The sequence below is a fragment of the Lipotes vexillifer genome, unplaced genomic scaffold, assembly GCF_000442215.2.
Source record: "Lipotes vexillifer unplaced genomic scaffold, Lipotes_vexillifer_v1.1 scaffold36, whole genome shotgun sequence".
NCBI lineage: Eukaryota > Metazoa > Chordata > Mammalia > Artiodactyla > Lipotidae > Lipotes > Lipotes vexillifer.
In genome coordinates, this window is record NW_006792448.1 from 601086 (window position 1) to 613558 (window position 12473).

At 43.7% G+C, this 12473-nt stretch overlaps 1 protein-coding gene across 1 annotated transcript in view; it reads right to left on the reverse strand.

The window, feature by feature from the left end:
* Positions 1–6746, reverse strand: part of ELAC1 (elaC ribonuclease Z 1) — a 14483-nt gene extending 7737 nt beyond the window's left edge. Inside the window, exons 1-2 of the mRNA XM_007465567.1 lie at positions 6682–6746; positions 235–399 (exon numbers count right to left, since the gene is read on the reverse strand). Of these exons, the coding sequence (XP_007465629.1) occupies positions 235–391 (157 nt within the window). The 5' untranslated portion in view covers positions 392–399; positions 6682–6746. The remainder of the gene's footprint in view (positions 1–234; positions 400–6681) is intronic.
* Positions 6747–12473: the final 5727 nt, after the last annotated feature.

The following is a 12473-nucleotide window of genomic DNA, read 5'->3' on the forward strand; positions in this document are numbered from 1 at the left end:
GAAGGGAGGGAGGGAGGGAGGGAGGGAGGGAGGGAGGAAGGAAGGAAGGAAGGAAGAAAGATAGTTTAGTGGGTGTGGCCAGATACCCCAGCGCCTTCCAAGTATTGCCAGGGCTCCAGCACTGAAATGCAGTGCAACTGTCAGGGCTGTTTCTAAGCAAAAGGCCCAAGGAGAGCCAAGAAAATGAAGCAGAACAAGAGACAGCCTTAATGAGAGAGCTGAATGCACACTAACCTGCTTTAAGTTGGCTTTTCATAAGCTGTGTCTGGGTTCCCTCCCCACAGTCAAAGAGCCAGCACTCGCCCTCACACCGAAGGACCAGAGCAGAGGCACCCCGGGTTGGGGATGGGTATGCTGCGCCTGTCCCCAGAAATGTCACATCCATAGACATCTTCCACCCTGGAACGAGAAGATCCCTTAGGGATTATTACACATCGCTGCTCAAAATCACCAAAAACAGGTTCTTGTGAATTTTACTATTACCTATGTTTTGGTTATTAATAGTTTGGATTCCTGTTCTCTAATAGTCTTCCACAGAAATCTGAAGAAAGATTTTAGTAACTCTTAATCAGTTAAAACCACAAATTACGAAACCTTGTATGACTGCTCACACAAACAAAAATAAATGTTAAAAAAGCCTAACCCAGTCAATTAATAACTATAATTGAATTCCAACTATATGACATTCTGGAAAAGGCAAAACTATGGGAATGGTAAAAACACAGTGGTTTGACTCTACAAGGTGGGTACTATATCATCATCCCCATTTTATTTTATTTTTTATTTTTTTTTGCGGTATGTGGGCCTCTCACTGTTGTGGCCTCTCCCGCTGTGAAGCACAGGCTCCTGACGCGCAGGCCCAGAAGCCATGGCTCACGGGCCCAGCCACTCCGCGGCATGTGGGATCTTCCCAGACCGGGGCACGAACCCGTGTCCCCTGCATCGGCAGGCAGACTCTCAACCACTGCGCCACCAGGGAAGCCCCATCATCCCCATTTTAGAGATGGGGAGGCTGAGGCACAGAGAGGTAGTGACTTGCCTAGGGTCCCAAGGCTAGTAAGTGGCAGAGCTAGGATTCAGACACCAGGACACTAGCTCCAGGACAACTCTATCATGTCACCTTCTGTCTTAAGCATTCCTTATGTTGTAGCTTTATTATCCATAACAAAGGTCCATGTGACACCTTAGTTTCAGATGTCTAGCCTCTAGAATTGTGCAAGAATAAATTTCTGTTGTTAAAAAAAAAGGACAGTGGTTTGGGGGAAGGGAGGGAGGGATGAATAGGTGGAGCACATGGGAGTTTTAGGACATGGGATTTAGCACACGGGATTTTTTAGCAAAACTATTCTGTATGATACAGTAAAGACAGACACACGTCATTGTACATTGGTCAAAACCCATAGAATATACAACACAAAGAGTGAATGAACCCTAATGTAAACTTTAGTTAATAATAATGTATCAGGGAACCGGATCCCACATGCATGCCGCAACTAAGAGTTCATATGCCACAACTAAGGAGCCCACGAGCTGCAACTAAGGAGCCTGCCTGCCACAACTTAGACCCAGTGCAACCAAATAAATAAATATTTTAAAAAATGAATCAATATTGGCTCATCACTACCACACTAATGTAAGATGTTAATATTAGTGGAAATTGGGGAGAGGAGTGGGTATATAAGAACTCTGTACTTTCTGCTTATTAATTTTTTTAAACAGTCTTTCTAATAAATAAACAACTCTAGTGAGATTCTGGGCAAGAGCTGGAATTTAATTATGCTCACTAAGTGATATCTCTGGTGCCCGTGGCGAGCAGCCCTTTCTCTGAAACATCATAAACCACAGCAATGCTCTACAACACTCTACAGTAATGCTAATACCACACAGTAATGCTGAGTGAATGACTCACTCCCATAATAATAGAGTCCATGAAGGGTTAGCACCTGGGCTTCTGATCTTATAAGTGATCAGCAATAACCTGTTGAGTGTGTAGATTTCTGCCAACTCCTGAGATCTCTTTTTCCTTTTACTACTTTTGGGCACATCTATCTCTCATATATTTCTGTGATAGGAGATATGCATGAAATAAAATAAGCACAAACTCAAACATATATCAATATAACCAATTATAGAGCATCCACATTGATGGCAGGGAAGAAAACAAACATATAAGTTTAAGAAAAACTACTAAAACAAGAAAATTTGGCAGCGAGCTGGATAAATATATCATCTATAGGGGAAAAAAACCTATCAAAGGGGCTTCCCTGGTGGCGCAGTGGTTGAGAATCTGCCTGCTAATGCAGGAGACACGGGTTCGAGCCCTGGTCTGGGAGGATCCCACATGCCGCGGAGCAACTAGGCCCGTGAGCCACAACTACTGAGCCTGCGCGTCTGGAGCCTGTGCTTCGCAACAAGAGAGGCTGCGATAGTGAGAGGCCCGCGCACCGCAATGAAGAGTGGCCCCCGCTTGCCACAACTAGAGAAAGCCCTTGCACAGAAACGAAAACCCAACACAGCAAAAATAAATAAATTAATTAATAAACTCCTACCCCCAACATCTAAAAAAGAAAAAAAAAAAATTATAAAAAAAAAAAAACCTATCAAAAACTTTTCTCAGTCCTAGAAATAACCAGATAAAAATAAAAATGAGGAAAAAACCCCTCACTCACAAGAGAAAACTAAGCCTTATAAAATAACTAGAAAGTTAATAGGAAAGGAATAGACCCTAAAAGACCCAAAAAGAGATACACATTAGCTTCCCTGATAGGAAGATTTACTATCACAGAAATGTCTATCTTTTCATAATTAATGTATATATATTTAATGTAAATTCTATCAGATTTCCAATGGGATTTATCTTGGAACAAAAGCAACCCAAAGATCACATGGAAGAAAAAATACATGTCTGAGAATGGGCAAGAAAAGTACACAAAGCATTGAGTGGTGACTTAACTTTTCTAGATATTAACACTTACTACAGTAATCAGGCATAAAGAAAACAGAATAATATTGGCACAAAAATAGAGGTGACAGAGAAGGGACAGTCCAGAAATAAACCCAGGTACGTACAGAAATCAATATACAACAAAAGTATAAAAAGGGTGGCTTTTTTAATGAACAACACTGACATAACTGGCTACTTCTGCAGAAGAAAGTAAAGCAAGATTCTTATTTTGCACTGTATAAAAAATACATTCCATATTGTTTAGAAATATAAATGTGAAAGGTCCAAAAAAATGTGTTCAAAAAATTAGGAAAATATGTATATAACTTTGGGGATGAGAAAGCCCTTACTGACAAGACATGAAACCCAGAATTTTTTAAAATGACATTTTTACTACATAAAAACTTTCATATATCAAGATTCTTAAAGTCAAAGGGCCAAAAAAAACACCTGGAGAAAACTGTACTGTATGATAAAGGGTTAATGCCCCTAAGAAATGGTCCAAGTAAATGCATTAATAAAAACAAAAAAACTGATAAAATAGAAAAATAAGCAAAGAATATACACAGGAAATTCACAGTAGAAATCCAAACAGCCAATAAGCATGAAAAGTGCTCAGTCACCCAGTAGTTAGAAGAAATGCAAATTAAAGAAAAAGAGACATTATTTTCCACACATCAGCTGGCAAATATTAATGCTATCCAGTGCTAACCAAGACAAGGGAAAATGGGTACCTGCATTTTACTAGTGGTGTTAGTATGAATGGCTATTATGTTCTGGGAGAGTAATCTGGCAATATATATTACCAATAATAATGATGCTGCTAATAGCAACATACTTTAACCCAGCAATCCCATTTTTGGAAATCGACCTTACAGAAATAAAGGATCTGTGTACAATGATGTTTATTGTGCTACTTTTAAGGTGGCTAAAATTTGGAAACCATCTGAATATATATATATATATATATATATATATATATATATATATATATATATCAATAGGGAAACAACTGAATATTTTATTGTATATTCATATCATGAACTATTTATTCTACAGTTCAGTCAGGTCTGTAACTCTTGTCCTGAAGGCATGACAGTGAGAAAGGTTACAGATGGCTATAACAATTTTTTATAACATTTTTATAACAATGCCCAAACCCCTACATTATACAAGACAGTCTGGTGAGGAAGAACACACCATATTGCTCATATTGGTTATCTCAGGGGTGATTAAAATGATGGTGGTGATAGTGGAGATTATTAACTTTTCTTTTAAATCTTTGAATTGTTTTTGGTTGCAATAAGCAGCATTTCATTTATTTATTTGATTTTAATTTATTTAATATTTAATTTACTTAATATTGATGATTTTTAAGAAATGTGTCATAATGCTGAACATGCTCTTCTAACTACATATCACCTGATCTCCCTTTCCATTTGGGGATACAGTCACCTCACACAAGCCTTTAGGTTATTGCTAGTGTCCTTTCCATGTGTCACTCCACATTTTCGCTTCCAAGATCAAGACTTCCTCTGATAATATTTGCAGAGGCTTTCTTATTGGATTGCAGTTTGCAAGAGGTGGAAGAATACACAGAATGTAGGAAGCTGAAAATTTAAAGTAATAAATGCAGAAAGTATAATAGAATATAATCACTTTGCATGTGTAACAAATAATAGATCTAAGCCAGTGGTACAGAACCCTGGAGAGTATGAGAGTATCAGAATCACCTAGAGAGCTTTTAAAACATATCAATGATTGGGCTCCATCCCAGAACAATTAAACAGGAAATTCTGCAAAAGACGTGTGTTTTAGAATTAAAAAAAAAAATTCTTCCCCTGTGATTCTAACATGCAGTCAGTTTTGAGAACCACTTAGTGAAAGGCTAATGGAGAACTATAATGGATGGATCGGGCTGACGTGAGCTCACTAGTCAACTAGTCAATCTTTTTTAAAAAAAACTTTTGTTATGAAAAATTTCAAACACAGATTAATATAATGCACTGTCACATACCCATCACCAAGCTTCAACAATTATCAACTCACGGTCAATCCTGTTTCATCTTTATCTCTCACCCATCGTCTAAGAATACTTGACAAGTGGTATTATTGGGTACTTCCATTGGGGAGCACATGCTGTCTGGCTGTCTCTCTTTTTCTGACGTTAACAGCCACTAATGATCATTTCCAGGACCAATTATTTCATTAGGGGTTGCCAAGCTGATATTCTCTCATTCCTTCTGTAGTTATTAGCTGTCATCCTTCTGTAATTCCCTGATCAATTAGTTAGTCACGCTGCAATACAATTTGTACGGAAAAGGTCCAGTGATCAATCTTGACACCACAAAGAGAGACAAGACCTAATCCAACTCCTGATGCGATGTAATATGAAGTACACAGTAATTTAGGAGGTTTTCTTGCATCTGGAAAAGGCTGTTATCTAAATACCAGTATATTAAAGGACACCACAGGGACGGAAAAAGCAAAATTCAGTATGTAAGAAACATTACAGGACAAATGACTTGGCTTCTTCAACAAGTGAAATACAAGGAAAAACAATAATAAAGAGGAAGGAGATGAAGAGATATGAGCCGTCAACCAAGTGTAGCATGTGTAGCTTGTTTGACTCCTGATTTGGACAACCAGATAATGGGAGGAAAAAAAAGAGACAATAGGGGATATGTAAACTTTCACTGGATAGATGGTAACATGAAATTCTTATGAGACTGATGATGGTTTTATATTTAAGGAGTTACTGTGTTCTATAAACATAAACAAGTATTTAATGGATGAAACGGCACATTTAGATTTACTTCAAAATAATCCAGTGGGGGTGAAGGTATGAAACTGACTCTGAGTTGGTACATTCAGTACATGGTTCTATTTTTGTATATATTTGAAAGTTTCCATAATAAAAAGCTGAAAAACAAGCCAAATAATCAACTCTTCCACTAGGTCGGAAGTAATCAGAAGTTAATTTATTTAATCAGTGGTGCCTGTTTTGTGACATGCACCATTCTAAGCACTAGGAAATAAGTGACCAAACTAGATTTTGATCCCTGTCTTTTTGGACAAAAACAAAACAAAACAAAAAAACCCAGCCGCTTGCTTTCTCATGACTATGAACCACTTTGGAGGAAGTGCACATTCCGGGCGAGAACACAGCACACGATCGATCGCAGAACTGTCACTTGACACTCTGGGCCAGTGGTTCTCAGTCCCGGCTCCATATCACAAACACCTGGTGATTCTGGGGCCTCAGCACTTGGAAGGCTTCCCAGAAGATTCTACAGGCTCCCGGGTTCAGAACGAGTTTCTAGGCAGGCAGTACCAACCCTGCCATCACCCAGTGGTGCAGGTAGGGCAGATATTGCCAGCCTCCATTTTAGAGATGAAAAAAGCGTGACCCTCGAGATAGTGAGCGGTCAAGGCCGGGCCAGAGGCCAGGTCTCCAACCGTTGGCCAGCCCAGCCTCTCCTCCAATTCAGCATCAGTGTAGCAAAAGGAAGGGTGGGCGTCGGCAGGAGCGCCAGGCAACTGAGGCCCCCGTCTGGGGGGTGGGGGTAGACAAGGCGCGTCCTCGTCCCCGGCGCTCCCGGGCCTGGGTCCTCTGCTCCGGTCCCGGCCCGCGAGTCCGCAGGAAGCGCGCCCTCAGCCCGCTCGGCGGGCGCGTGGGGGGCCTCAGCGGCGCAGACCCCGGCCCGCCCCCCTCCGGCGCGCCCTGCCCCACTCACCCACTCCCCGAGACCCGCGGCAAGAGCCGAGGGAGGCGCAGGCCCGCAGCGAGGCCCAGCCGTCCACGGGGACACGAGGCGCGCGGGCGGAAGTGCGCCGCCGGCCGTGCCCACGTGAGGCCGCTCTAGGAAGCTCCGGAGGTCCGCGCTCGGTGGTTCCCGCCGGAGCTCAACCGCGCCTGGAGGCTGGGCAGCGGCCCCGGGCATCCGCTCTGTCCTGCAGTAGGACTCCCTCTCCTTCACTCGCCCGCACTAGCGCGCTGGGTTCGATGTTAATGGTAACCCGTGAGGACCGGAGCCCCCAAGGTGAAAAACGTATACGGTTCAGCCTTTTGTTTTCCGTGTAATGTTTTCAAACAAGAGTGTTCTCCCAGATGCTTTGCTCTGGCATGTCTTTGTGTAAAGTCTGTTCTTTCGTGGGGATGAATCGTTCTATCTTAATCACTAAACCTGAAAGTGTAAGCTTGCGCTGCCTTAGAATCAGAGTTTATAGCAGCGTTACTATAGATCCTGAGTCTCCGCTCCATTTCACTTTGCTATTCCAGGGATACAGTGGAATGTTTGCTGAAAATCTGAAGCGGCCTGTGCTGTGCACGCACGAGCATCGCAGGTGTGTTCAGTTAGTGAACGCACAGCATTGCCTGCTGGACGCGCGAGTGAAGAGCCGGGGCCTAAACTGCATGTAGTAACTACAAACCATGGGGAAAACACTCATTGATTTAAATCCCAATTTTCAAAATTTCAGGCTGGGGACTTCCCTGGTGGCGCAGTGGTTAAGATTCCCCCTGCCAATGCAGGGGACACGGGTTCGAGGCCTGGCCCAGGAGGATCCCACATGCTGAAGAGCAACTAAGCCCGTGTGCCACAACTACTGAACCTGCACTCTAGAGCCGACGAGCCACAACTACTGAGCCCACGTGCCACAACTACAGAAGCCCGTGCACCTAGTGCCTGTGCTCTGCAACAAGAGAAGCCACCGCAAGGAGAAGCCTGCACACCGCAACGAAGACCCAACGCAGGCAAAAAATAATAATAATAATTTTAAAACTTCATGCTCCTATGCAGTGCTAGATGCACTGGTATTTGCTCAAATGCTCAAAGTGGTCAAAGTATCCAACAGCTTCATAACAGGAATAGAAGTGCTGTGGATGTGAGATTTTTAAAACTACCTGGATAGAGGGATCAAGATCCCATCCTCCCCCCCTGCCGACTCCGACTGCTTTGCTCAATAAACCATTAGATCATTTACTTTTGGGCCTCTTCAAAGCTTTTATTTATTCAAGTGTTAATTGAGCTCCGACTTTGTGGATAGTATTATTTTTGGTGCTGAGAGAGGTTTTTTTTTTTTTTTTTGCAGTACGCTGGCCTCTCACTGTTGTGGCCTCTCCCGTTGCGGAGCACAGGCTCCGGACGCGCAGGCTCAGCGGCCATGGCTCACGGGCCCAGCCGCTCCGCGGCATGTGGGATCCTCCCGGACTGGGGCACGAACCCGCGTCCCCTGCATTGGCAGGCGGACTCTCAACCACTGCGCCACCAGGGAAGCCCGAGAGAGTTTTTTAAGTATGTCATGACCCCTGGTTTTAGGAGCATACACTGAGATTGGGAAAAGAGGTATCAGGAAGCCACTAACAATATGAGGGAACAAAAGAGAAGCCAAAAGGAGTGATAAGACGATAGAAATAGGGAGATCACTCAGTTAAGAAAGGGTTAGGGAAAACCCTGGCAGTCCAGTGCTTAGGACCCTGCACTTTCACTGCCAAGGGGTCCCACAAGCTGCGCTAGGTGCCCCCCACCCCCTCAAAAAAGAAACAGACTTGAACTGGTTCTTGTAGGATGGTCGAGACTTGGATTAGTGTTCTGGAAATGGAAAAATAAGGTGGATTTGTTTGTGTGGGGACTGGTTTAGCAAAGTATTAAAAACTGGACCTTGAACGTTATTTATTCTCACACTTGCCTAGCTAAGAAGTGCTCAGGAAGACACATTCTACAGCTAGGTCTCGATCACAACTCAGCTAGGGCTTCCCCACAGTGGTACCCTCCATAGATCTGCCCACTCCAGAGTTTCCTGGCTGGTTCCTACCACCCACCACCCATACCCCAATCAAGGTTTCTTACAACTCCTCAGAGGTTCTTATAGCTTTAGAGAATACTGGACAGTGCTTTTTGTTCATTTTTAAAACTTTACATTATGGGAAATTTTTAACATACACAAAAGTTGAGAAAATGTTTAATGAACAATTATGTGTAATCGTCACTCAGCTTCAACAGTTAGTAGCACCTGGTCCAATTTGTTTCACCTAGAACCCCTGCCCCTCCAAAGGCAACAAAAAGCTCTGGATTATTTTCATTTCCAGGCACAGTATCATTTTTTCCATAAACACTTCTAAAAGCATTTAAGGATCTTTTCTTTTTTAAAAAATCTCATCTCTGTATAATGATGGTGGATAGTTCAGTATATAAATATAAAGATAAGGACTTTAAAAAATGCAACCATAATATCATTATCATACAAAGACAATATTTCCTTAACATCATCAAATATACAGTCACTGTTCAAATTTTCCTGATCATCTCATAACTTTTTACAGCTCATTTGTTCTAGTCATAAAATCAAAATATAAAATAAAAGAAATTCAAAGCTCTCTTAAAAAACTTAGCTACAGGGAGATTGGTTCAAGATGGCGGAGTAGAAGGACGTGCTCTCACTCCCTCTTGAGAGAGCACCGAAATCACAACTAACTGCTGAACAATCATCGACAGGAAGACACTGGAACTCACCAAAAAAGATACCCCACATCCAAAGACAAAGGAGAAGCCACAATGAGATGGTAGGAGGGGCACAATCACAATAAAATCAAATCCCATAACTGCTGGGTGGGTGACTCACAAACTGGAGAACACTTATACCACAGAAGTCCACCCACTGGAGTGAAGGTTCTGTGAGCCCCACATCAGGCTTCCCAACCTGGGGGTCCGGCAATGGGAGGAGGAATTCCTAGAGAATCAGAATCAGACTTTGAAGGCTTGTGGGATTTGATTGCAGGACTTTGACAGGACTGGGGGAAACAGACTCCACTCTTGGAGGGCACACACAAAGTAGTGTGTGCATCGGGACCCAGGGGAAGGAGCAGTGACCCCAGGGGAGACTGAACCAGACCTACCTGCTGGTGTTGGAGGGTCTCCTGCAGAGGCGGGGGGGTGGGGGTGGCTGTGGCTCACCGTCGGGACAGGGACACTGGCAGCAGAAGTTCTGGGAAGTAATCCTTGGAGTGAGCCCTCCCAGAGTCTGTCATTAGCCCCACCAAAGAGCCCAGTTAGGCTCCCAGTGTTGGGTTGCCTCAGGCCAAACAACCAACAGGGAGGGAACCCAGCCCCACCCATCAGCAGACAAGCGGATTAAAGTTTTACTGAGCTCTGTCCACCAGAGCAACAACCAGCTCTACCCACCACCATTCCCTCCCATCAGGAAACTTGCACAAGCCTCTTAGATAGCCTCATCCACCAGAGGGCAGACAGCAGAAGCAAGAACTACAATCCTGCAGCCTGTGGAACAAAAACCACATTCACAGAAAGATAGACAAGATGAAAAGGCAGAGGGCTATGTACCAGATGAAGGAACAAGATAAAACCCCAGTAAAACAACTAAATGAAGTGGAGATAGGCAACCTTCCAGAAGAAGAATTCAGAATAATGATAGTGAGGATGATCCAGGACCTCGGAAAAAGAATGGAGGCAAAGATCGAGAAGGTGTAACAAAGACCTAGAAGAATTAAAGAACAAACAAACAGAGATGAACAATACAATAACCGAAATGAAAAATACAGTAGAAGGAATCTATAGCAGAATAACTGAAGCAGAAGAATGGAGTAGAATAAAGAAAAAAGAATGAAAAGAAATGAAGACATCCTAAGAGACCTCTGGAACAATATTAAATGCAACAACATTTGCATTACAGGGGTCCCAGAAGGAGAAGAGAGAGAGAGAGGACCCAAGAAAATCTTTCAGGAGATTATAGTCGAAAACTTCCCTAACATGGGAAAGGAAATAGCCACCCAAGTCCAGGAAGCACAGAGATAAACCCTCAGAAAACATCATTCTCAATGGTGAAAAACTGAAAGCATTTCCTCTAAGATCAGGAACAGGACAAGGATGTCTACTCTCATCACTATTATTCAACATAGTTTTGGAAGTCCTAGCCACGGCAATCAGAGAAGAAAAAGAAATAAAAGGAATATAAATTGGAAAAGAAGTAAAACTGTCACTGTTTGCAGATGTCATGATACTATACATAAAAAATCCTATTCTGTGATTATGTGAGAGAATACCTTTGGTCTTAGGAAATGCACACAGAAGTACTTAGGAATAAAGGGGCATCATGTCTGCAATTTATTCTTAAATCATTCAGCAAATAAATATTTATATAGTGAGAGAGAAAGAGAGAATGACGAAACTAATAGAGCAAAATATAAGCAACTGGTGAATGTTGGAGTTCTTTGCACTGTTCTTGCAACATTTCTATAAGTTTGAAATTATATCTATATTAAAAAATAACCATGAGGGCCTCCCTGGTGGCGCAGTGGTTGAGAGTCCGCCTGCCGATGCAGGGGACACGGGTTCACGCCCCGGTCCGGGAAGATCCCACATGCCGCGGAGCGGCTGGGCCCGTGAGCCATGGCCGCTGGGCCTGCGCGTCCGGAGCCTGTGCTCCGCAACGGCAGAGGCCACAACGGCGAGCGGCCCGCATAACGCAAAAAAAAAAAAAAAACAATGAAAAGGAGGGAGTGATCAACTGTGACAAATGATGCTTACGGATCTAGTAAAATTAAAATAAAAGTGTGACCTTTGAATTTGGCAGTGTGTAGGTTTCTGTGGATGCTGGCTATGAAGGCCTGATTGGAGAGGTTCAAGAGCAAGTGGAAGGAGAAGAATGGAAGTCAGGAAGTATAGAGGAAGTATTGAAGGGTTTTGATTTAAAGAATAGTGACTTGGGCCAATAGCTGGAGGGGAAGAGTCAGGAGTCCTCCGGCCCCAGTCAGCATGACAGTGACCCAATAGAGGGAAAATGGATGATGCAGAGAGGGGAGAATTGATGAGCAAGGCCCTTAAGCAGGTGAGAGGAGATGGTACCTCATGCCCAAGTGGGGGGCTGGTCCTGGCTGACAGGAGTGTGGCCCATTCCTAAGCACGTGGATGCAGATGCAGGTTGGCACTGCCCTCCAGCCAAAAAGCACCAGGAGCACAGCTGTAACTGTGACCAAGTTGGGTTTATCACTCACTGCAGCCGGGGAGAGCGCACACATGGGGAACTCGGGGGTGTCAGTATGAGTGTGTTAGCAAGCACCTGTTACAGGATTCAGGGTTTTGTTGGGTGGTTTTGCAGAGGGCCCACGGAAGCCGGGGTTCACTCTGGATTGGGTGCTGTCAGGAAGCAGGGACATACGTATGACTGATTATCTCAATAAACCTTTTCTATAGGGAATGCAGACTAGAGTGAGGCTAAAACCGTCATTGGTAAAGTATTGTAATCAAGCATATTAGCCAGGATGCGGGGGCCGGGGGGAGGGCGCGAGGGAGGTTATTTCTGTGGTTTGGACAATGCTTAGGTTTGTCTGTGTGTAGACATGATGGGGGAGTAGCCTTGTTTTGGTCTTGATCCATTTTGGTCAGAGCGGCCTTGTCTGATGTCGATGTTCTTGTCTGACGTGAGATGGTTTCCATTCAACAGGAGAGCACCGGCCGAGGCCTAGCTGTGAGTTCCTAGTATCAGGCCAGCTCCTGGAAGTTAGGAGCTG